At 41.1% G+C, this 25,745-nt stretch overlaps 1 protein-coding gene across 1 annotated transcript in view; it reads left to right on the top strand.

Moving 5' to 3' along the window:
* Positions 1-25,745, top strand: part of CFAP92 (cilia and flagella associated protein 92 (putative)) — a 71,343-nt gene that overhangs the window by 17,845 nt on the left and 27,753 nt on the right. The window contains exons 9-11 of the mRNA XM_059161880.1: positions 2,148-2,294; positions 6,486-6,670; positions 23,842-24,746. Of these exons, the coding sequence (XP_059017863.1) occupies positions 2,148-2,294; positions 6,486-6,670; positions 23,842-24,746 (1,237 nt within the window). The remainder of the gene's footprint in view (positions 1-2,147; positions 2,295-6,485; positions 6,671-23,841; positions 24,747-25,745) is intronic.

The following is a 25,745-nucleotide window of genomic DNA, read 5'->3' as shown; positions in this document are numbered from 1 at the left end:
AGGTGCCCCCTTCCACCCCATTCTTTCTGACACATTCAATGTTGTATTGATTTTTGTTTTTATGAGTTACAGAAATGGTTTCATACTGTACCTATCTTCCTGCAACTGGCTCTTTGCATTCAGCTTGACTTTTGAGGTTTATTTGTGTCCACATGTGTAAGTCCAACTCCTTCCTTGTAAATTCTATAGAGGACCCCATTGGAGGGCTGTGCCCATAAATCCTTAAAAAAAGAAAAAGAAAAAGAAAAGTAAGCCAAGAAGCAGGAATAGCCACATTACATAAGATTATAACCAAATAAGCATAGGAGATGCTTTCCAGTCCACAAGGAATACACCCATGGACTCCCCACTGAGAGACATTTGAGTCGTCTCCAATTTCCCACCATCACCAACACAGTGATAGCGATCATCCTTGTGCAGGTCTCTGTGTGTCTGTGCTACAGAGCCTAGGGCATTTGCCCTGTGGGGTCAAAGGGCATGGGAAACGCACCTCCACCCCTCAGGAGGTATTGCTGGTTTTTATTCTCTGGGTTGTACCTATGTGCTCTCCTGACAGAAGTCCTGAGAATTCCAGGTTTTCCCTGTTATCAGTCATGCTTCGCATGGTCAGGGGCTTACTTCCTGATTCCTTGTGGACTCGAAAGCATCTCCTATGCTTATTTGGTTATAATCTTAAGTAATTGGCTATTCCTGCTTCTTGGCTTACTTTTCTTTTTCTTTCCCTTTTTTTAAGGATTTACTTATTTATTTGACAGAGATCACAAGTAGGCAGAGAGGCAGGCAGAGAGAGAAGGGGAAGCAGGCTCCCTGCTGAGCAGAGATCATAACTTGAGCCGAAGGTAGAGGCTTAACCCACTGAGCCACCCAGGCACCCCTTTCTGTTGAGTTCTAAGCTTTTCTTTTAAAGATTTTATTTATTTATTTATTTGAGAGAAAGGGAGAAATTTGAGGGAGCGGGAGAAACAGACTCCCTCCTCAGCAGGGTGCCCATCTTGGGGGCTTAGAACTTGATCCCGGGATCCCAAGATCATGACCCGAGCTGAAGGCAGATGCTTAACCGCCTGAGCCACCCAGGCAACTCTAGGTTTTACATTTTTTTCTTATGGATTCAGAAGCTTTATTCTTTACATCTTCTGATGATTATGTGTGATCACTTACGTACCCTGTAAACACCATAGGCCGGGGTCTGTAAGTTACCCATTTACTCTATGTGTGCTGGTTTTGCACACTAGTTATGTAACTATTCCTTTCCAGTTTGTACTTTCTGTGATGTTTAAGAAATCCTTCCTCATCCGGACATCAGTAGAGTCTCCTGTGTATTCTTCTAATTAGTTTGAAGTTTTTTGTTTTCCACCGTTAGTCTGCCTTTCATTTTGCCTATGGCATGAGGTGCCCGATAATTTCATTTGCCTCCAGATGGAAAGTATAATTAATTGACTAGTCCGTCCTTTCTCATTGATCTGAAATGCCACCCTGGCATCTGTTAAGTCCCCTGTGTGTGCAGTGTATTTCTGGGCTTTCTGTAGTCTGTTCCACTGGTCTTTGTATCATGGAACAAATAGCTCATGGCTTTAATTACCATAGATATACATATGTCTTATTGTCTCCTCCCCCACCCCTGCATCTGAGCTTGGCACAGAGCTGAATATTTTATGTACCTTTGCTCATTTACTCTTTTCAACACCCTACAAGGTAGGCAGTACTGTCCCCATTCTATAGGTGAGGTGACTGAGGCTCAGGATGGTTAAGGAAGGGGAGATGTGGTTCCAGAACCTTGGTGGTCTGACTTCAAAGCCCAAACCTCAGCCCTATACTGTGGTTAAGAGCTGACTTGGGGGAGGAGTTTGGTATGTGGTGATGTTGCTCTTCATCCAACCTTGGCCCCCTCTGCCCATGTTCTCGGAGTGGACCGGCTGGGAGATCAGGACGGCCCTCATGTTATTCCTGCATGTAACTGACAACCACTTTGTCATCTACATGTAAACACCTCTTCTGGTTGCTGGGGAAGGGTGGCAGCATAAAGGATGACCTCCGCTTTCCAGGGTCTTCCAGAACCTCTTTGAGTCTCTGTAGCACGTATGCATTCACATACGGGAGCTTGGATATGAGCTCCTGGGAACGCTTGTTTCCTTCCTTTGATTTCACAGTTAAAAGGAAAGACTCAGAGGGGAGAAAGAAGAGCCAGAAGAGAGGGAAGAAATCTCAAACAGAGGAGGAAACTGACCTCAAGATGGAAGGAGATTGGAAGCACGGTACCTTCTCCACCGAGCTGGCGGTGATGCCGCTCCTCGCAGGTGGCCACCCCTGGTCCCAGCGGGTCTTGGTTGTTTTGTCCCATGTGGCTAGAATGTCCATAAACAGGGTGCCCGCATTGACCAAGCCTCCGTTCTGCCACCTAGCTTCATGCCCACAGTCACTTCAGTGAAGTGGAGGTAAGCTTCTCTGTTGTACAGAGGAGGACAAGGAGGCACAGAGAGGTCAGATGTATTGTTCGAGATCACCTAGCAAGTAGGGGCAATGCCAGGGTTTGAACTCAGGCCTGATTCCGAAGAAACTGGTGAAAGTAATTGTGCTAATTTTGTTTGCTAAATAAGATGCTGCTTTTTGTAAGCACTTTCTTGCAGATGTTTCTGAAAGCATCTAGTAGAGGAAAGGGGGGAAGGCGCCAGTGTTTCCCTCCGGTCCTGTACTGCTCATCGCAAACTCTGAGCCTCCCAGTAAGCTTGCAGGAGTGCTGTTGGGGTGCCCGCGCTTGGTTCTGTGAGGAACCAAAACTTGGAGAGGGCAAAGCAATTACTTGGGATCACATAGCTCAGGGGCAGAACTGGGGTTCCGTTCTCTTGCTCTGTAAGATTGATCACAATTTGGAAACTAGGTTATCTACGGTTGGACAAATAATAAGTAGGTATGTGTGTTATATCCCTAGGTCTTGATAATGGAAAGCTCATCATGTATTTTGGGTAAAATTACATGACTTTGTTTTTAAAATAGTAATATGGGGGGATGACCCTCTTTCTTTTCAGAGAAAATAGTTTCCAGTTTATTTCATGGTTGGGGGCGGGGTGGAAGGGGGATTGTGGTTGGCTATTAGGGTGAATGTGCGCCCTCTACTGGCAAATCTGCAGAAATTTAGGCTACTGTCTTGAGCCAGCCGAAACCATTGCAGTGGCTTGCGGTTTACCCCATAAACGTTACACAGGTGCCAGGAAAATCGAATGCTCACAAGCTCTTGTATTGACAGCTATACGTTTTTTGAGGAAATACCATTAACTTTTCAGTTTTCCTTTTTAAATGGATTTTTGAAAATCAGCTTTCACCAGAAGTTGGGCCTTGAATTCAAGCTGTCTTAGTTTTCCTGGAGCAATGGAGTCTTTTCTAGAGAAGTGAGTTTTCAGAGATGCTTACCCCCCTTCAGGCTGTGGTCCAGGAAGAGCCGGCCTCCACACTGGGGTTTCAAGCTCCTGCTCGGGGCACACATCTCTGGGGCATACCTTGTGGGCTGAATCCCCAAGAGAAACTGGTGCCTAGAGGTGGGTGAGCTCCGGGTGACCTGTTGACTTTAGATCGAGGTTGATTTTGCTTCTTAATTTTGCTATGGGAGGAAGGAGAAGCTCAGATGGTCTCAAACAGCCTGGCGTGACTTTTTCCAGCAGGGTGAAGCCCAGAGGTGTCTGCCGCCCCCCCCCCCCCCCAAAACTGCCGTCACGGCCCTGTAATGGCTCAGTGATTCCAAGAGCACCAGTGACAGACTTTGAATCTTGACTCAGCCACTGCCCAGCAAGTTGGCCACTTCCTCTGAGTCCTTCAGTTCCATATCCTCATCTGTAGAATGGAGGGAGGATTTCTACCCCGGAGGGCTGCAATAAAGGTCACGTGAGATAAGGTGCATAAATTTGCACATAGTAGGAATCAGAGAGGTTACCAAATTGGAGCCGCTTCTGTCAGAACATTTGGGTGGGCTGGATACAGGGTGCTGGGCCTTCAGCAAGAAAGAAAGACAAGCCTCCTTCCTTATACCGATATCACGGTTTATGGTCCTCAGCTAAGAAGGGCCTTGGCTTGGCAGGCCAACTGGATGTTTGTTTTTGCCATAAAATAACAGCATAAGATCATTCTAAAACTAGCATGATAATTTTTGCTCATCATCTTTGATTTCGAATTAGGCCCTAGGCTTTGCATCCCTTAGTGGTGAATATTGATTGGCCAGTAACCCATTACGATTCTAAAAGGACTGTGGAATGATCTCTTGATTTTTGTTGCATAGTGGAGGAGCCAAGTGTTGCCAGGCAGGACTGGTTTGGACATGCGTTCCACACTTCTTAGCTGAGGGACCTGGGATGCTTTCTGAACATTTCTGGATCCCAGCTTCTCTGTCTAGAAAGCAGAGATGGAAGCTGCCACACAGGGTTGTTAGAGGACCCAGGACTTTAATTCACACTGAGGTCTGGCCGGTGTAGATGAACGCTCATTGCGGGGTCCGTTCCCAGGCTCCTCTTCTCTTACTCTGGAGCAGGGCTTCTCAGCATGGGCACTTGTGCCCCTAGGGGGACATTTAGTCATATGAGGAGGTTTTTTGGTTGTCACAGATGGGAGCGGAGGGATGCTGCTGTTCCATAAAGCAGTGGATGGTCCCCACAGCCGAGAATTCTCTGTCCCCGAGTATCTGTGGTTTTGAAGTTGTGAAACCCTACCCTGGAATTTTGGCTGAGCCCTCCCTCACTGAATGGCGGTTTGAGTGCACATTGGTGGCGGAGGTTTCTTCCATACTGGGCAGTCTTTTTCACAAAAAGGTTTACAGAGTTATAGAATACAAGTCATGATTAGTTATGGCCTTGACGAGTCAGCTCTGTTGAAGAGAAAGCTGTGGGAGCCCTGAGAGCTGTCCCCAGCAGGTGCACATGGCCCCATGGTCACGCCAGTGGGCTCAGCCGCACACCTGGGGCCCATAACTTGTTTTGGAAGGGAACCTCTTTCCGAGTGTGAGTGACTGGGCTTTCGTGTGCCCTAGAAATGCATTTACAATCCTTGTGAAAGGAGCAGAGCTGATCTTTCTGCATGCCCACTACATGCTAGGTGGTGTTCCCATCCCCTTCGTGTACATATACCGTCTTAATCATCCTAAGCACGGTGGAATCTCTGCCCATATGAAGAAAGGAAGCCCCACAGAACCTCTGACTTGTTGTAGGTCACGTGACTACGGTGTGAGCCTAGGCCTCTCTGCTTGTACAATGGAAGATTTGACCTCTCCCCAACCCCCAACACCATTCATTATTTCTCCACCTGATATGGACCCCTTTCACGAGAAAAAGATTCTCCCAGCTCTGTGTGCCCAACACAGTGGCTCCGTTTACCCGCCTTTTTCCCTAGTTGCGCTGCTACAACACGGCCCTACCCGGAAGTGTGCTGTGCTCAATCCAGCTCTGTTGTACCAGTTGTGTTCTACGTCTGGAGCTGTGCTTCTCTGCTTGGACCACACCCGTTAACGCAGCACCACTGGCCGCCACAACAGAGACCCTGGCATTCCGTGCTTTCGAACATCTTCTCTTCTAAAGTCATTGCCTGAAGCAGCACCACCCAGAAGAGCTTTCTGTGGTGATGGAAATGCTCCAGAGATGTGTGGTCTGGTCGAGTAGCTCATAGCTACACATGTACTAGGCATTTGAAATGTGACTCCTGTGATGAAGGAACTGCATTTTAAATTGTATTTAGTTTTATTTATTATTTGTAAAGATTTTTTATTTATTTGTCAGAGAGGGAGAGACAGCACAAGCAGGGGATGCTGCAGGCTCCCTGCTAGGCAAGGAGCCCGATGCGGGGCTCTATCCCAGGACCCTGGGATCATGACCTGAGCTGAAGGCAGATGCTTAACCCACTGAGCCACCCTGGTGTCCTGCCTGGAGAGCTTTTAAAAACCCTAGAGTGGAGGCTACATCCCAGACCCAGTAAATCTGACTGCTTGAGGGTCCTACCTAAGCATCAATATCCCTATAGATGATTCAGGAAATGCTTAAATTACAAGATGGCCATCAAGATTAAATCACAACAATTAGGGGCGCCTGGGTGGCTCAGTGGGTTAAGCCGCTGCCTTCGGCTCAGGTCATGATCGCGGGGTCCTGGGATCGAGCCCCGCGTCGGGCTCTCTCCTCAGCAGGGAGCCTGCTTCTCTTCCTCTCTCTCTGCCTGCCTTTCTGCCTGCTTGTGATCTCTGTCTGTCAAATAAATAAATAAAAATTCTTTTAAAAAAATCACAACAATTCTCTTAGGGAGCTTATGGGACCTGAGTTTGAGAAAACCACATATAATGTGCGGACAGTAGGTGTTTGCTAATTGTTGTTTTTTGTTTTTTTGTTTTTTTTTTAGTTTTCTTCTCTTGGTTATAATTTATCATTGGCTCTTCTCAGGTTGCCTGATCCCTCTGTACTTGTCTTGGAGCTGTCATGAGTCACAGTCTAACACTGTCTGTATTTCCCTCCTGCCCCCTCCAGGATGGCAAACTATTGTGAGTCGTGGTAGGGGGAAGTCTGCCAGCATTTTAGATTGTTTTTTGACTTTAAAAACAGAAGGTCCTATCATGACTGAGGAGCAAAAGCAGGACTTAAATCCCTTGACCATAAAGATCAAGTGTGTTTCCTGCCTTCCGTCACAACCTGTTCCCTTCCATGAACTAGAGGTAAGATTGTGTCAGAAAAATTGGTTGGAGAGCTCTTTTTCCCATCCAGTTGCCCATTACATGTCATCTCTAATTCCCAACAATGGCCTGCTGTGAGATGTATTATCATCCCTATTTCACCATTTAGGCTCTCACAACGAGATATGAGAGATCAGGTTCCTGGGTTTAGGAGCTACTAACTCTCAATGTCTCCCCACTACACCACAGATGTCTTTCCAGTACAGGTAGTGAGCCTCCCATCAGAAGAGTCCCCAGGCTTCATGGAGACAGGAGCAGTGCTCATGTAGATGCTCACTCATTTTGAACGAACTGGGTTTAGCACTGATATTTACCCTGGAAGTTTCCTTCTTCTTCTTCTGATGGGATCCTTGTCTCCTGGATTCTGTCTTCCTTTTGCTTTGTCTGCTGCCTGGTTTTGCTGGAACACATCTTCCTATAGCTTCTTGAGGAAAGGTTAATGAGAGATACTTGTTTTGAGGTCTCATGTGTCTGAAAATATCTTTATTCTACCCTTACTCTTGATGAATAGTTTAGCTGGGTAGAGAATTCTCATTTTTCTTCAGTTTTGAAGGCATTATGTTTTATGTTCCATGTTGAACCTTTGGATGAGATTTTTTCTTTTCTCAAAGCAGTAGAATCTTCTTTCTGTTTTCAAAAACTGCTTGATTAGGTGTCTTAGTGTGGGCATATCCATATCCATATATTATACTTCCATTTTGAAATAAAAATTCAGAGAAAGTACCCTTCACCCGTTTTTTTTTCACCCCAGTGGCTATGTCTTATGTAACAACAGTATAATATCAAAATCAGAATATTGATAAATGTGTGTGTGTAGTTCTCTGCCATTTTATCACATGCATGGATTTATGTAATTGTCACTGCACTTAAGATACAGAACTATTCCATCACCACAAAGACCTCTCATGCTCCGCTTTTATAGTCACAACTGCTTTGTAACCTTGCATTATCCCTACGCACTAATATGTTTTCCATCTTTATAATTTTGTCAATTTGAGAATGTCATTTTTGCGGATTGAATTGTGTTCTCTCAGAAAGTTATGTTGAACACTTAACTTCCAGTGACGCAGAACGTGACTTTATTTAGAAATTGGGTCTTTATAGAGTTAATCTTGTTAAAATGAGGTAATCAGAATCCAGTATGACCAATGTCCTTATGAAAAAAGGAAATTTGGATGTGGAAACTGACACAGACAGAAGGAAGACTAAATGAAAAGATGTAGAGAGAATGCAATGTAATGAGTAGACTTATGTTGTCACAAGCCAGGAAATGTCTGGGGCTACCAGAAGCTGGAAGAGGCAAGGAAAGATGCTCCCTTAGCACCTCTGAGGGAACATGGCTTTGCTGACATGATTTTGCACTTTAAGCCTCCAGAACCATGAGACAATGAAATTCTGTTATACTAAGCCACCCAGTTCATGGTAATTTATTATGGCAGTCCTAGGAAATGGACAGTTATATAAATGGAAACATCCAGTATGACCTTTTGAGATTGGCTCCCCTTCCCCATTCAGCATAATGCCCTTGCATTTAGCGAAGCCATTTTTTATTTACTTTTAATTGTTTTTTAGGACCATTTACATTTAGTGCAATTATTGATATTTTAGAGCTTAAGTCTGCCATTTTAATATTAGTTTTCTATTTTCTGTTTCTTTTGTTTCTTTGTTTTCTTTTTCCTGTGTTCCTGTGTGTTCTTTGAAACTTTTTAGAATTCTCTTATGATTTCTCTGTAGTATTTTTGAATGTATAGGGTTTTAGTGGTTGCTCCAGAAATTATATTATGCATACATAACTTATCACAGTCTACTGGTGTCAACATCTTTCCAGTTTGAGTGAAGTATAGAAACCTTATCTTCCTCCAAATCTGTTGACCTTATCTCATTTATAATTGTCTTAAATATTTCCTCTGTATAGACTGAGAACCACTTCAAGATGTTTGATTTTTTGCTTCAATGGTCAAATGTAATTTAGAAAACTCAAGAGGAGAAGGAAAATGTATTATATTTACCTATAAATGTGCTCTTTCTAATGTTCTTTTTTTCCTTTCTGATGTTCCAAGATTTCCTTTTTTTTTTTTTTTTTGCTTTTTAAATTATTTCTGTTTCAAGAACTTCCTTTAGTCATTCTTTTAGGGTAGATGTTATGACAACAAATTCTCTTTAGTTTTTCTTTGAGATGTCTTTATTTCTCCTCTATTCCTAAATGATAGCTTCACTTAATTTAGAATTTGGGGTTGACATTTCTTTTTCTTCAGCATTTGAAAAAAGTTGTGCCACTTCCTTTTGACCTCTATGGTTTTTTTTAATGACAGATCAACTATTATTATTCTTTCCCATTGTGCTGGGTGGCACTTATCTTTGCAGCTTTCAAGTTTTTTTTTCTTTGTCTCTGGTTTTTGAAAGTTTGACTCTGATGTCTGGGTGTGGATTTTTTCGGGGTTTATCCTGTTGGGTTCACTCAGTTTTCCGAAACTTAAGTTTATGTCTTTTGCAAAATTTGGGAAATTTTAGCCATTATTTCTTTAAAGAAAATATTTTATTTATTTATTTATTTATTTTAAAGAGAGCAGGAGAGGGGGGGCAGAGGGAGAGAGACAGGGAGCAAAGCAGACTCCTTGCTGAGCGTGGAGCCTGACATAGGGCTTGATCCCAGGACCCTGAGATCATGACCTGAGGTGAAATCAAGAGTCAGATGCTTAACTGACTGAGCCACCCAGGCGCCCCACCATTATTTCTTGAAGTACCTTCTAGCACTACCCTTTTCCTGCTCTCATGACTCCAGTGTCATGAATGTTAATTCATTGTTACATCCCACAGGCCCCTGTCTGTTTTCCTCTATGTTCTTCAGGTCGGGTAATTTATATTGTTTTGTTTTCAACTTCACCAAGTCTTTTCTCTGTCCCTTCCATTCTGTTATTAAGCCCATCCACTGAGTTTTAAATTTTTAGGTATTATATTTTTCAATTCTAAAATTTCCATTTAGTTCTTCTTTTATCTTCTATTTCTTTGATGAGACTTTAAATTTTTTTCATTTGATTCAGTCATGTTCATACTTGCTTTAAATCATGTTCATGCTTACTTTAAAATTCCAAACAATTCCAAGATGTGTCAGTTTGGTGTTAGCATCTGTTGATTGTCATTACTCATTTAAGATGGGATTTCTCTGGTTCTTGCTATGATAAATGATTTTTAAATTATATCCTGGACATATTAGATATTAAGTTATGAGACCCTGGATCCTATTTAAGTCTTATGTTTTAAATCTTCTGCCAGTGGAAGAAGGGGAATGCTGTCTTATTCCTGTCAGGTGGAGGTGGCAGTCCAGGTTCGCCACCCAACAACCATGCCCTAGGGTTAGATAGCCTTGCTACCACATGACCTTGGCTAACCACCACAGTGGTTCAGAGGCCACATAAGTACTGGATGGTGAGGCACGATTTTGGCCTCCACTCTGCCTCCCTTGATGCCTTGTTACTGCTGGGCAGGGATGAAATCCTCGACTCCCCACTTGATCTTTTCTCATGCCACCCAAGTGAGGGGAATTGCTACAGTCGGGCAAGGGTAGAAATCTGGGTTTTCCATTTGACTTTGCTTATGGGAGTGAGTTGGGGCTGGTTTCCTTCATGGTGCTTGCCTGAAAGTTTTCTGGCTCACTAAGCTGCCCCATTCTTGTTTCTTTGGCTGGAGAGAGCAGACTTTGGGGGGATTTCCCCCCCCAAATTCCATTAACATTTCTGAGTTTCTGTCTTCTCTAGCACTTAGTCTAGAACGTATGAGGCAAGTAGAAACCCCAGAGAATTCATCACAGTCCTTAACCTTCATCTCTCCATCCTTCTGAGTCTCGTTATGTTTGTTTTATATATAAATCCCAGAGTTGAAAGCATCCATACTTAGCAGGAGAAATAGGAAAAAGGGTGTTTATTTCATCCCATCCCCCTGACCTCCCCTTTAGGAACCATCAATTTGTCCTTGGAAGTTAAGATTCTGTTTCTTGCATTGACTTTCTCTTTTTCGCTTTGCTCATTTGTTTTGTTTCTTAAATTCCACATATGAGTGAAATCATATGTTTATCTTTCTCTGACTTATTTCGCTTAGCATTGTACTCTCTGGTTCCATTCATGTTGTTGCAAATGGCAAGATTTCATTTTTTATGGCTGAATAATATTCCATTGTATGTATATTACCACATCTTCTTTACCCATCCATCTATCAATGGACACTTGTGCTGCTTCCATAATTTAGATAATGCTGCTATAAACATCAGAGTGTGTGTATCCCTTTGAATTACTTTTTCTTTTTTAATTCTTTGGATAATACCTAGTAGTGCACTTGCTTGGTCATAGGGTAGTTCTATTTTTAACTTTTTGAGGAACCTCCATTTTGTTTTCCAGAGTGGCTGCACCAGTTTGCATTCCTACCCATAGTGCAGGAGGGTTCCTCTTTTTCCACATCCTCACTAACACCCATCGTTTCTTGTGTTTTTTATTTTAGCCATTCTTTTTTGGGGGGTGGTGGTGGGGAGTGTGTGAGTGTGGGGGGAAGGACAGAGGGAGAAGGAGAGAGAGAATCTTAAGCAGAGTTCATGTTCAAGGTGGTGCCTGACATGCGATTCAGTCTCACAACCCTGAGATCATGACATGAGCTGAAATTGAGTCAGATGCTTAACTGACTGAGCCACCCAGACACCACTGATTTTTAGCCATACTATAATGTCTGTTCGTGTCTTCTCCTCATTTCTAAACTGGATTATTTTTGGTGGAGGGTGTTGAGTTGTATAAGTTCTTTATATATTTTGGATAATTTTATCCATTATATCATTTGCAAATATCTTCTCCCATTCCAAAGGTTGCCTTTTAGTTTTGTTAATTGTTTCCTTCCTCATGCAGAAGTTTGGTTTTTTTTAATGTAGTCCCAATAGTTAATTTTTGCTTTTATTTCCCATGCATCAGGAGACATATCTAGAAAAAAGTTGCTGCAACCAATGTTAAAAAGTTACTGCCTTATTTTCATATAGGATTTTTTATGGTTTCAATTGTCACATATAGGTCTTTAATCCATTTTGGTTTTTTTTTTGTTTGTGGTGTAAGAAAGTGATCTAGTTTCATTCTTTTGCATGTAGCTGTCCTGTTTTCCCAACACCATTGGTTGACAGACTGTCTTTTTCCATTGGATATTCTTGTCTGCTTTGTCAAAGATTGTCCATATAGTTGTTGATGTATCTGTTCTATCCTGTTCTAGTGATCTGTGTATCTGTTTTTGTGCCAGTACAATATTGTTTTGATTACTACAACTTTGTAATAAAACTCAAAGTCTAGAATTGTGATGCCTGCTGCTTTCCTTTGCTTTTTCAAAATTGCTTTGGCTATTTGATGTCTTTTATTGTTTCATACAAATTTTAGGATTGTTTGTTCTAGTTATGTGAAAAATGTGGTTGGCATTTTGATAGGGATTGCATTAAATGTGTGGTTTGCTTTGGATAGTATAAACATTTTAACAGTATTTGTTCTTCCACTCCACGAGCATGAAATGTCTTTCCATGTCTTTGGGTTATATTGGATTTTTTTTTAACCAACATTTTTATGTTTTTATAGTTTTCAGAATATAAGGCTTTTATCTCTTTGGTTAAGTTTTTTCTTATTTTATTGTTTTTGGTGTAATTGTAAGTGGGATTGTTAATTTCACTTTCTGTTGCTTCATTATTAGTGTATGGAAATGCAATGTATTTCTTTTTTTTACATTTTAGATTTTATTTATTTATTTGACAGAGAGAGATCACAAGTAGGCAGAGAGGCAGGCAGAGAGAAAGAGAGAGGGAAGCAGGCTCCCCGCTGAGCAAAGAGCCCTATGTGGGGCTTGATCCCAGGACCCTGAGATCATGACCCAAGCCACAGGCAGCAGTTTAACCCACTGAGCCACCCAGGTGCCCCTATGGATTTCTTTACATTGGTTTTATATCCTTTATATCCTTTTATATCCGGTTTTTTTTTTTTTTTTTTTTTTTTTAATTTATTTGACAGACAGAAATCACAAGTAGGCAGAGAAGCAGGCAGAGAGAGAGAGGAGGAAGCAGGCTCCTCGCTGAGCAAAGAGCCCAATGCGGGGCTCGATCCCAGGACCCTGGGATCATGACCTGAGCCGAAGACAGAGGCTTTAACCCACTGAGCCACCCAGGCGCCCCTATATCCGGTTTTATATCTGGATGTATTTCTCTGTCTCCTGACTTCAGCAGTTCTAGCAGGGATTTTTTGGTGGAGTCTTTCAGGTTTTCTATATATTGTATCATGTCATCTGTAAATAGTGAAAGTTTTGCTTCTTCCTTACATATTTGGATTGTTTTTATTTCTTTTTGTTGTCTGTTTATTTCTTTTTGTTGTCTGTTGGGCTAGGACTTCCAGGACTATGTTGAATATAAGTGGTGAGAGTGGACATATTTGTCTGTTCCTGACCTTAGGGGAAAGACTCTCAGGTTTTCACCATTGAGAATGATATTAGCTGTGGGTTTTTCATATAAGGTCTTTATTATATCAAGGTATGTCCCCTGTAAATGTACTTTGTGGAGGGTTTTTATCATGAGTAAATGTTGTACTTTGTTAAATGATTTTTCTGTATCCATTGAAATGATCATATGGTTCTTAATCATTTCTCTCATTGGTGTGATGCATCACCTTGACTGATTTGCAAATTTTGAACCACCCTTACCACCCAGGAGTAAATCCAGCTTGATTGTGGTGAATGACTTTTTTAATGTATTGTTGGATTTGGTTTGCTATTATTTTGTTGAGAATTTTTGCATTCTGTATTCATCAACGATATTGGCCTGTAGTTCTCTTTTCCTGTGGTATCTTTATTTGGTTTTGGTATCACGGTAATGCTAGCCTCATAGAATGAATTGGGAAGTTTTCTTTTCTTTTCTATTCTTTGAAATAGTTTGAGAAAAATAAGTATTAACTCTTCTGTAAGTGTCTGGTAGAATTTGCCTATGAAGCAAATGGTCCTGGACTTTTGTTTGTTGGGAGTTTGGTGATTACTGGCTCAGTTTCTTTGCTGATAAATCATTTGTCTAAATTTTCTCTTTCTTCCTGATTCATTTTTGGTAGCTTATGTTTCTAGGAATTTATTTCTTCTAGGTTGTCCAATTTGTTGGCATATAGTTTTCACAATATTCTCTTGTACTTGTTTGTATTTCTGTGGTGTTGGTTATCGTCTCCTCTCCCTTATATAGGACTTTATTTGATTATGTCCTTTCTCTCTCTTATGTTGATAAGTCTGGCTAGGGGCTTATCAATTTTATTGATTATTTTTGAAAAACTGGTTTCATTAATTTTTTTTTTTTTTTAGTTTCTATATCATTTTTTTCTCTGCTCTAATCTTTTATTATATCCTCCCTTCTGCTGGCTTTAGCTTTGGTTTGTTGTTATTTTTCTAGCTCCTTTAAGTGTAAGGTTAGGTTGTTGAGATTTTTCTCACTTCTTGAGATTGGTCTGCCTTGCTATAGACATAGCAGTCATTTTTGCTATGTCATTTTTGCTATTCGCAAAGTTCACAAAGGTTTGAACTTTGCATTTTTGTTTTCATTTGTTTCCATGTACTTTTTAAATTTCTTCTTTAAATTCCTGGATGACTCATTCATTGTTCAGTGGCATGTTATTTAACCTCCATGTATTTGTGGTCTTTCCGGGTTTCTTCTTGTAATTGCCTTCTAGTTTCATAGCATTGTGGTCAGAAAAGATGCATGGTATGACTTCAATGTTCTTGAATTTGTTGAGGCTTGTTTTGTGGCCTAACATGTGATCTATTCTGGAGAATGTTGTGCATGCACTTGAAAAAAATGCGTATTCTGCTGTTTTAAGATGGAATGTTCTTTTTTTTTTTTAAGATTTTATTTATCTGTTTAAGATAGAGCATGGGTGGGGGCTAAGGGGCAGAAGGAGAGGGAGAAGCAGGCGTCCCACTGAGCAGGGAGCCCCAAGTGGGGCTCAATCCCAGGACCCTACATCATGATCTGAACTGAAGGTAGACACTTAACTGACTGAGCTACCCAGTTGACCCTAGGATGGAATGTGCTGAACGTATCTGTTGGACCCATCTGGTGTGTCATTCAAAGTCATTGTTTCCTTGCTGATTTTCGGTTTAGTTGATCTCTACATCAATGTAAGAGGAGGTGTTAAAATTCCCTACTATTAATTCATTATTATCAATTAGTTCCTTTATGTTTGTTATTAACTATTTTATGTGTCTGGGTATTCCCATGTTAGATGCATAAATATTTACAGCTGTTAAATCTTTTTGCAGGGCTGTCTGCTTTATGATTATATAGTATCCTTTTTCTCTTATTACAGTCTTTGTTTTAAAGTCTATTTTATACAGTGTAGGTACTGTTACTTCAGCTTTCTTTTTCCATTTGCATGATAGATATTTCTCCACCCCCTTACTTTCAATCTGCAGGTGTCTTTAGGTCTACATTGAGACTTTTGCATTGGTGGTTCTATATTTATTGCATTTTTATTACATCTTTTGTGATTGTTTCTGAAGATTTTCCCTGATTCTTTTTTATCTTTCTCTCTTTCATGGTTTGATATTTTTTTTTAGTGATATATTTGGGTTTCTTTCTCTTTATTCTTTGCATATTTATTAATGGTTTTGATTTGTGGTTACCATTATGTTCGTATAACAGTTTATATTAGTTGATGGTTGCTTAAGTTTGAACCCATTCTTTACTCCCTACCCCTCTCCTCCATGCTTTAGTGTCCTATGGTGTCATATTTTACATCCTTTTATTTTATGAATCCCTTTGACTGATATTTACAGAAATGCTTATTTTAAATCCTTTGTGTTTTTTTACTTTTCATACTCACTTGTGTTCTTTCCATTTGAAGAGTTCCCTTTAATATTTCTTGCAGGGCTTATTCAGTGGTTGTGAAACTCCTTTAGTTTTTGTTTGAGAAACTCTATTTCTCCTTCTATTCTGAATGACAGCCTTGCTGGATAGAGTATTCTTGGCTGCAGAGTTTTGCTTTTCAGCACTTTGAAGATATCTTGCTGGTCTCTTCTGGTCTGCAAAATTTCTGCTGAAAAATTTGCTGACAGCCTCATGGGGTTTCCCTTGTCTGTAACTGTCTTCTTTTTCTCTTGGTGCTTTAAAGTTTTTTTCTTTATTACTACTTCTGCCATTTTAATTACTATGTGTCTTTGTATGGGCCTCCTTGGGTTGATTTTTTGGGATGTCTCTATGCCTCCTGGATCTGGATATCTGTTTCCTTCATCAGATTAGGGATATTTTCAGCTATTATTTCTTCAAATAAATTTTCTGACCCCCTTTCTCTCTCTCTTTCTGGGATCCCTATAATGCAAATGTTATTATGTGGTCACTGAGTTCTCAATTTGCATAACTTTTTTGGTCTCATTTCCTCATCTTGGTAACTTTCCATTACTGTCTTTCAGGTCATTAATTCATTCCACTGCTTCATCTAGCTTTTTCTTAATTCCACCAAATGTATTTTAAATTTATCATGTTCTTCATCTCTGATTGATTCTTTTTTATCTCCTTGTCAAGGATCTCGCTTATGTCCTCCACTATTTACTCAAATCCAGTGAATATCTTTATGATCATTACTTTAAATTCTGTCAGGTATATTACTTTTATTCATTTCACTTAGTTTTCTTGCTGTGGTTTGGTCCTATTCTTTCATTTGGACATATTTCTCTGTCTCCTTAATTTTTCTAACTCTCGGTGTCTGTTTCTCTCCGTTAGGAAAGTCAACTACTTCTCCTGCTCTTGAAGGTAATGGCCTTATGAAAAAGAGGTCTTGTAGTGCCCCACAGTGCAGTGTCTGTTGCCCAGGACCTGGCCCTTCCAGGGAATGTCTTCTGTGTGTGTTGCCTAGGTCTTGCTGTTGAGTCCTGCTCCTTATTTCAGTCCAGTTGTCTACAGAGCCTCCCCTTGCCTCTTATGGGCAATATTTGGTTCCCAGCAGGGGTAGGGTGCATTTTAACTAGGTGTACACTAGCTGCTTGTGCAATGAAACCTGCCAACACAGCTGCTGCCACTTGAACTGAGACCCAGCAAAATACCCAGGTCAGGAGATGAGGTGTTGGTGGGGTTTGCTCCAGTTTTCTGGGAGAGGGGACTGCAGTGTAGGTACTGAGGCAAGCATGAGTGGGAAGGCAGATCTGCCAAAATGCGGGGGGTGGAACAGAGGACTTGGTGTAAGCAAGTTATGTCAGTGGTGCACTGGTTCCCACTGTAGGTTTATGCTGGAGGGTAGGGGAAGGAAATTGTGTCTGCCAGATCCTTTGTTTCTGGAGGGATCTCCCAGTGATCCTGCCTCTTGGACATGCTTTGAGATGAGTAAATCACACTGACTCCCATCTGCTCCCCCCTCCCACAACCATGGTCATTTTCTAAACTGCTGCTTCTAGGCTGTATCTGCGTGGGTTGTTTGTCATGCTGTCTTCTTTAGGGACAAGGACTCTTCTTCCTAATGCCTTCCAGGCTCTCCTAGGGCCAAGCCTGCTGATTTTTAAGATTCCAGGCTTTAAGTCACATAGGTTGTAAGAACCTATGAAATTTGGCCCCTCTTGCTTTCAATGCCAAATGTTATGGGGACTTGTCTTCCCCTTGTGAGTTCCCCAATGTTCAAATCTGTTTTTTGCTCTTTGTACCACTGGCTCCTTCCTCACCACGGATGGTGTCCATCTTGCTCCCAAACTCTCTCTTTCTCCTTCCTACCTTCTTTGATGTGGTCTCTTCTCTACCTTTAGTTTTAGAGTTTGTTCTGCCCATCTTCAGATCATTTTATGTGTTATTTACACTGAAGTGAATGTTATCTAGTTGTACCCATGGGAAGAGGCACAGTTAGGGTCCTCCTACTCTGCCGTCTTCCCAGCCTCCTCAAATATCTTTTCTACAAATTTCTTTTCTTCTTCTGGAACTCTGATGGTACAACTATTAGACATTTTGATATTGTCCCACAGGTCCCTGGGGCTCAATTTACTTTTAATTTTCAATGTTTTTTTCTCTGTGTGTTCAGATTGCACACTTTCTTTTTTAAGAAAATAATTATTTGAGAGAGAGAGAAAGGGAAATGTGTGTGTGCTGGAAGCTGGGGGTAGAAGAAGAGGGAGAGATAGTCTCTAGCAGACTCTGTGCTAAGCACATAGCCTGACATGGGGCTTAATCTCATGACCCTGAGATCACAACCTGAGCTGAAACCAAGAGTCAGACACTTAACCAAACTGTGCTACCCAGGCACCACTCATATTGCGTACTTTATATTGATCTATACTCAACTTCACTTATTCATTCCTCTGCCATCTCCATTTTGTTCTTTGGATCATCCAGTGAATTTTTAATTTCAGGTATTATATTTTTCAGTTATAAAATTTCCCTTTGGTTCTTCATTATAGTTTCCATTTGCTGAGACTGGCTCTATTCCATTTGTTTCAAGAATGCTTAGTTACATATTGGAGAATGTTTATAATTGTCTTAAAGTTTTCATCAGATAATTCCAGTATTCAAGTCATTTCAGAGTCGGCATCTGTTGGTTGTCTCTCCCCTTGATAACTGGTCAGCATTCCCGGTTCTTCATATGTCAAGTAATTTTGGGTTATATGTTAGACCTTTTAAATATTAAAGTTGTGAGTCCCTGAGTCTTGTTTAAATCCTGTGGAGAATGTTGGCTTTTTGTTTTGTTAGATAATAGTCTTATATAGGGTCAGGCTGTAATTTCCAATTTACCTCCCGTGGCTGTGTTTTTTTAAAATTATTTTTATAAACATATAATATGTTATTTGCCCCAGGGGTACAGGTCTGTGAATCATCAGGCTTACACATTTCACAGCACTCACCATACATAGCACATACCCTCCCTAATGTCCATAACCCAACCCTGCCACCTCATATCCCTACCCCATATCCCTACCCCCTCGCCCCCTAGCAGCCCTCAGTTTGTTTCATGAAATTAAGAGTCTCCCTCCAAATCCCATCTTGTTTCATTTTTTTCATTCCTTACTCTCCACAACTCCCCACCCTGCCTCTCAAATTCCTCATATCAGAGAGACTGTTTGATAATTGTCTTTCTCTGATTGGCTTATTTTGCTCAGCCTAATACCCTCTAGTTCTACCCATGTTTTTGCAAATGGCAGTATTTCATTTCTTTTGATGGCTGCATAGTATTCCATCATATATATATATATATATATATATATATATATATATATATATATATATATACCACATCTTCTTTATCCATTCATCTGTTCATGGACATCTAGGTTCTTTCCATAGTTTGGCTATTGTGGACATTGCTGCTATAAACATATGGGTGCATGTGCCTCTTTGGATCACTACATTTGTATCTTTAGGGTAAATACCCAGTAGTGCGATTGCTGGGTCATAGGGTTGCTCTATTTTCAACTTTTTGAGCAACCTTCATGCTGTTTTCCAGAGTGACTGCACCAGCTTGCATTCCCACCAAGAATGTAGGAGGGTTCCCCTTTCTCCACATCCTCACCAGCATCTGTCATTTCCTGATTTGTTAATTTTAGCCATTCTGACTGGTGTGAGGTGGTATCTCATTGTGGTTTTGATTTGTATTTCCCTGATGCCTAGTGATGTGGAGCCCTTTTTCATGTGTCTGTTGGCCATCTGGGTGTCTTCTTTGCAGAAATGTCTGTTCATTGTCCTCTGCCCATTTCTTGATTGGATTATTTGTTCTTTGGGTGTTGAGTGTAATAAATTCTTTATAGACCTTTATAGATTTTGGATACTAGCCCTTTATCTGATATGTCATTTGTGAATATCTTCTTCCATTCTGTCAGTTGTCCTTCGGTTTTGTTAACTGTTTCCTTTGTCATGCAAAAGATTTTGATCTTGATGAAGTCCCAGTAGTTCATTTTTGCCCTTGCTTCCCTTGTCTTTGGCAATGTTTCTAGGAAGAAGAGGAAGAAGAGGTTGCTGCCTGTGTTCTCCTCAAGGATTTTGATGGGTTCCTGTCTCACATTGAGATCTTTCATCCATTTGATTCTATCTTTGTGTGTGGTATAAGGAAATGGTCCAATTTCATTTTTCAGCATGTGGCTGTCCAGTTTTCCCAATACCATTTGTTGATGAGACTTTTTTCCGTTGGGTGTTCTTTCCTGCTTTGTCAAAGATCAGTTGACCATAGAGTTGAGGGTCTATTTCTGGGCTCTCTATTCTGTTCCATTGATCTATGTGTCTGTCTTTGTGCCAGTACCATACTGTCTTGATTATTACAGCTTTGTAGTAGAGCTTGAAGTCTGGAATTGAGATACCACCAACTTTGGCTTTCTTTTTCAACATTCCCCTGGCTATTTGGGGTCTTTTCTAGTTCCATACCAATTTTAGGATTATTTGTTCCATTTCTTTGAAAAAAATTAACAGTATTTTGGTAGGGATTGCATTAAATATGTAGATTGTTTTAGGTAACAGAGAGATTTTCACAATATTTATTCTTCCAATCCATGAGCATGGAGCATTTTTCCATTTCTTTGTGTCTTCCTCTATTTCTTTCATGAGCACTTTATAGTTTTCTGAGTACAGATTCTTTGCCTCTTTGGTTAGGTTTATTCCCAGGTATGTTATGGTTTTGGGTGCAATTGTAAATGGGATCAACTCCTTAATTTCTTTTTCTTCTGTCTTGTTGCTGGTGTACAGAAATACAACTGATTTCTGTGCATTGATTTTATGTCCTGACACTTTACTGAATTCCTGTATGAATTCTAGTGCTTTTGGAGTGGAGTCTCTTGGGTTTTCCACATAAAGTATCACATCATCTGCAAAGAGTGAGAGTTTGACTTAGTCTGATTTGAATGCCTTTTATTTCTTTTCGTTGTCTGATTGCTGAGGCTAGGACTTCTAGTACTATGTGGAATAGCAGTGGTGATAATGGACATCCCTGCTGTGTTCCTGACCTTAGGGGAAAAGCTCTCAGTTTTTCTCCATTGAGAATGATAGTCATTGTGGGTTTTTCATAGATGGCTTTGATGATATTGAGGTATGTACCCCCTGTGCCTACGTTATGAAGAGTTTTGATCAAGAAAGGATGCTGTACTTTGTCAAATGCTTTTTCAGCATCTATTGAGAGGATCATATGGTTCTTGTTCTTTCTCTTATTAATGTATTTATCACATTGATTGATTTGCAGATGTTGAACCAAACTTGCAGCCCAGGAATAAATCCCACTTGGTTGTGGTGAATAATCCTTTTAATGTACTGTTGGATCCTATTGGCTAGGATTTTGGTGAGAATTTTTGCATCTGTGTTCATCAAGGATATTGGTCTGTAATTCTCCTTTTTGATGGAATCTTTGTCTGGTTTTGGGATCGAGCTAATGCTGGCCTCATAAAATGAGTTTGGAAGTTTTCCTTCCATTTCTATTTTTTGGAACAGTTTCAGGAGAGTAGGTATTAATTCTTCTTTAAATGTTTGGAGGGAATTCCCCTGGGAAGCCATATGGCCCTGGGCTCTTGTTTGATGGGAGATTTTTGATGACTGCTTCAATCTCCTTACTGGTTATAGGTCTGTTCAGGTTTTCTATTTCTTCCTGGTTCAGTTTTGGTAGTTTATATGTCTAGGAATGTATCCATTTCTTCCAGATTGTCAAATTTGCCAGCATATAGTTGCTCATAATATGTTCTTTAATTGTTTGTAATTTTTTTTTTTTTTTTGGTGTTGGTTGTGATCTCTCCTCTTTTATTCATGACTTTATTAATTTGGGTCTTTTCTCTTTTCTTTTTGATAGGTCTGGCCAGGGGTTTATCAGTCTTCTTAATTCTTTCAAAGTTTTGTTTGTGGCTGTGGTTTTAAGGCCAGTTCAGTTTTCAAAGATTTTGTAGTGATATTCAAGACTGTCCTGCATGTGTAGTACTAAGGCACCAGTCAGGCCTGTGCCGTGGTCTCTGTAGTTCAGTTCTTGAAACCCCTGGTATGTGGCTAACGGCTGGATCCACACATGCACAGTTGAGGGATAAGCTCAAGTTTACACATAACTTTATGGTGTCCCTTCCTTGATTTCCCCCCTTTCTACACTCCCCAGATCCCAAGGAGTCATTTTCCTGGTCTGCTGGCTTAAAAGGTATACCTTTATTGTTTCCACTCTAACATGCCCTTCCTGGGACTTAGTCTGCCTCTGAGGACAGGTTGTGGGAAGATATGTAGAGTAAAAACAATATTGAGGGTTTACCACATACTTTTTGTATCACAATTCCTCTGGTTGAAAAGGATTTCCCTGTCTCAGATTTTTAGGTGCCTGCCCAGCTGCTGCCACCATCAGATTGTAGCTTTGGAGCTTGAACTTGCATGAGGACAGGGCCAACAGAGAAAAACAACAGTGGATCCCTCCAAACTCCCACTCTCTGTATCCTATGGGGGTCCTTCCTTCCACTCCTTAGAACAGAAAGAGAGGGCTTCTCTTAGAGCTCTGTCTGTATCTGGTGCACAATTCTTGGATTCAGGCTTCCTTTTGAGTCCAGGCTACAACATACAAGAGGAAAATAAACCCAGTAAACTCATAGCTGTGTTGGTTGTACTTTGAGTTTGGTTTCCATTCCCAATTTTCCATTTACTTTTCAGAGGCCTCTGACAGCTGCTCCATGCATTCTGTCTATGATTTCTGGATACATTCACTGGGAGATGGAGAGTGGGGTGTGCTTACTCCACGTAACCAAATTTTAAAGTTCATCTTCTACTATTTTTCATTTTTTCTCTTTTATTATTTTATATATGTTTTTTATATCCTGTATACAAGTCCTTCGTGTTATATATATATATATATATATATACTATCTATATCTATATATAGACATATAGATATGTATTATACATGTTTTATGCCAGTCTAGGGCTTAACTTTATTTGATAAAGTCCATGTTATCAACTTCGGCTATTATAATTAGTGTTTTTTGGTGTCCTGTCAAAGAAATCTTTTCCCACATGAATGAAAATTCTCTCCTATGTCTTCTTCTAGAAGATGTATATGGTCTATGATTCATCTAGAATTAATTGCATTTTCCTATCCATGAAGATTGTATATTTCTCTATTTAGATTTTCTTTAATTTCTCTCTTAATTTTGTTCTTTTCAGTGTACAGGCCTTACACATTTTTCATTGCATTTCTTTCAAGCATTTTATGTTTCTATGCTACTGTAGGTGATATTTTAAAATTATTCATTGTTAGAAAATAGAAATACAGTAGATTTGACCTTATTATATTCCTTTTTTTTATACATAACCAAACAAATATATTTAGTTTATGTTTCTGGTGACTCTAATATCTTATGGCTTTGTGCAACCAATTTTGTTAGTAGTACCTTTTACTTAGGAATTTTGTAATTTTTACTGTGGTTTCACATTTAATTGAACTTTCTTCATGAGGATTCTTTGAAGCCTAGGTTGAAAGTGGATTTCTGTAGAAGGTTTTTTGAGAACTTCTACAAGGTACCTGGGAGCATACCAACCCAGGATTATTTAAAGGTTTCAGTGTAAAATAAATAGTACACTTGGAGTATGAATTCAGATCACAAACTTGCATAAGGGTTAACTTTTGATTTAAAAAGTCTTAGTGTCAAGGTTAAAATATGCAGGATACCCTGTTTTCTGTCACTCCTTTCCATCTTATTTTCCATGCCCTCTTAAACCCCACAACTCTGAGCCCTTCTTCACCTTGTGGTAACTTTCTGCTTGGATACCTGTTAATATGCTAAAGGTGAGCCCATACCAACCCTCCAAGATGTCTAGGAAATATGGATTACCTTTTCTAAAAACCACTTATCTCCACCTTTTCTGCACCTAGCCTTGGGCTTGGAAGTAAAAATACAGCTGTGCAAAATGCACATGGCCTGTCTTCATGGCACTCAGTTTGGGAGGAGGAAATAGTGACTTAATACTTATTAGGCCCTGTCTTTTGTCAGCCACCATCTTGGTGCTTTCATGTATGTCACTTAATCCTGGGGATGACCTTGGAGAGCTGGCTCTTTCCTTGGTATTTTGTGGATGAGGAATCCAGGCCACAGGGACTGGAGGGGGCCAATGTGGCTCTAGGATTTGAGCCTCCTGTGGGAGCCTGCCTTTAAAGGGGAGGCAGAGTGACTGCCACTGCAGCCTAGTGATCTGTTGTCACCTCATTCTCTCCTAGAGGCTGTGCATCCCTGTGTACTGCAAGTACCAGTTCTTTAAGACTCCAGTTCACAGAACAGAGGGGCGGCCCCATGGAATCCACATCCATTTCCAGGACATCAATGTCATCTTTCTTGGGGCAATGCAGCCCAGTGACCTGAGGGAATACCTGGAGGGGCCCCCCATGGTGGTGCAAGTTCATGACAGGGACCGCAAGTTAGAGGAGTATTCCCGGAAGCCCACCCTGTTTGGGGATGACCCCTTGGATGCATACCTCAACCTCCAGTCCCTCATCTCTCTGGAAGAGACAGAGAATAACTCCTTTGAATCCCAGAACAAGATATGGGACCCTTATGGGGTTGCCCAGGTCAGTTTTGCTGACCTTCTCCTCAGCCAGAAGTACTTGAACTTGGTCGTCCCCATCCACAGCTGTGAACCCAAGCCCAAACACTGTGGCCAAGATGGCAAGAGCAGGAAGGTTGTGGGGTTTCGGGTCCCCACAGATGGCTTCCAGCACAACCCAATGCCCATGGGTAACTACCTTGAGGCCAACTCTCTGCTCAAGATGCGGGTGGACATCGCTGTGCCATTGCAGGCCAGGGCTGAAGCCCCGGACCCAGAGCTTTCAGGTACCCAGTTTGGCCGCATCATTTTCGTGTTTGACTCCAAGAAGATCTCCCTCCTCTACGGCCTGCTGCAGGACATTACCATGATCAATGCCAAGGCCCTTGATCTGGATGCCCACCCTATCAGGAACATCCAGCAAATCCCGTCAGCCTTTAAGATGCGGGTGAAGATCCAGGAAAGGCAGGACCTGGATGTACTCACTGGCTTCCACCTGCTGGATGGGAAGCTTCACCTTCTCATTCTGGAGGGCTTGGCTGACCAAGGCTTGAAGCAGCTATGGGACAGCCATCAAAGCCGGTAGGTGGGTGTTTTTTTGGTGTTTGTGTTTCATGTAAAAGTCATGATGTCTTGATGCTGAGTGAGTGGATTGGGGAAATCTTTTTTTATTATTTTGGTAGGGGGAAATCTTTTGAAGCCAGGCTCAGGTTTAGTGTCCTCATCTGTAAGAAGGATATGTTGATTCAGTTCCTTTTGGGGTTTATTATAGAAGACTTCACAGGACTCCATTATTGGCCTTGACCACAGGCGGAATTTCTTGCCTTTGGATGAAGGGAAGACTTTAGGGCCACGCAGTAGAAAGGGTGGTTCAGGAAAATGGGCCCTCCCTTCAGACTTCTGAGGGGCCTACTTGGCTAACAAGGAGAAGAAAATTCTGTATGGCCCTAAGATGGACACCACAGAGAAGTAGATTTCCACTGAGTCTAAGGAAGACCTATCTGACTATTTTGAGGCTGGAGAAGCTGCCTAGGTGCAGAAAGTTCTCCTTCCCTGATGACCTTCAGGAATACCTAATTATACCTCAGTGGAAATTTTGTAGAGGCGATCGAACTTTCAGATTCTGGGCTGGAGCAGGTAGTCCCTTATGGTCCTTCCATTCTTCAGTTTTGTCTTCATGACAATTCTCTTTTCCTTTTGTTATTTGCAAGTATCCTAGTTTGGGCTTAAAGGGCCTCTTTTCTTTATTTTTATTTTTTAGATTTTATTTATTCAAGAGAGAGAGAAAATGAGCTGGGTGGGGGAGGAGCAGAGGGAGAGGGAGAAACAGACTCCTTGCTGAGTGCTGAGCCCAACATGGGGCTCAGTCCCAGGACCCTGAGATCATGACCGTAGCTGGTCAGAAGCCAGGCTCAGGTTCAACCCAAGTGCCCTAGTACCTCCTTTTTTTAGTTTGGAAACTCCCCCTCTCTGTCTTTGGACTTCAGATGCCCTAGAACCTAGATGCTGACAACAGCAAGTAGTCCTGAGGTTGAGTTGTATTCATCCAAGACAGGAGAGCAGCCCTGTTTGGCCCTGTCT

Source organism: Mustela lutreola, chromosome 2 (assembly GCF_030435805.1).
Source record: "Mustela lutreola isolate mMusLut2 chromosome 2, mMusLut2.pri, whole genome shotgun sequence".
Lineage (NCBI taxonomy): Eukaryota > Metazoa > Chordata > Mammalia > Carnivora > Mustelidae > Mustela > Mustela lutreola.
Note: the sequence above shows the minus strand (reverse complement) of the source record. Positions and strands in the feature narration are given on the sequence as shown.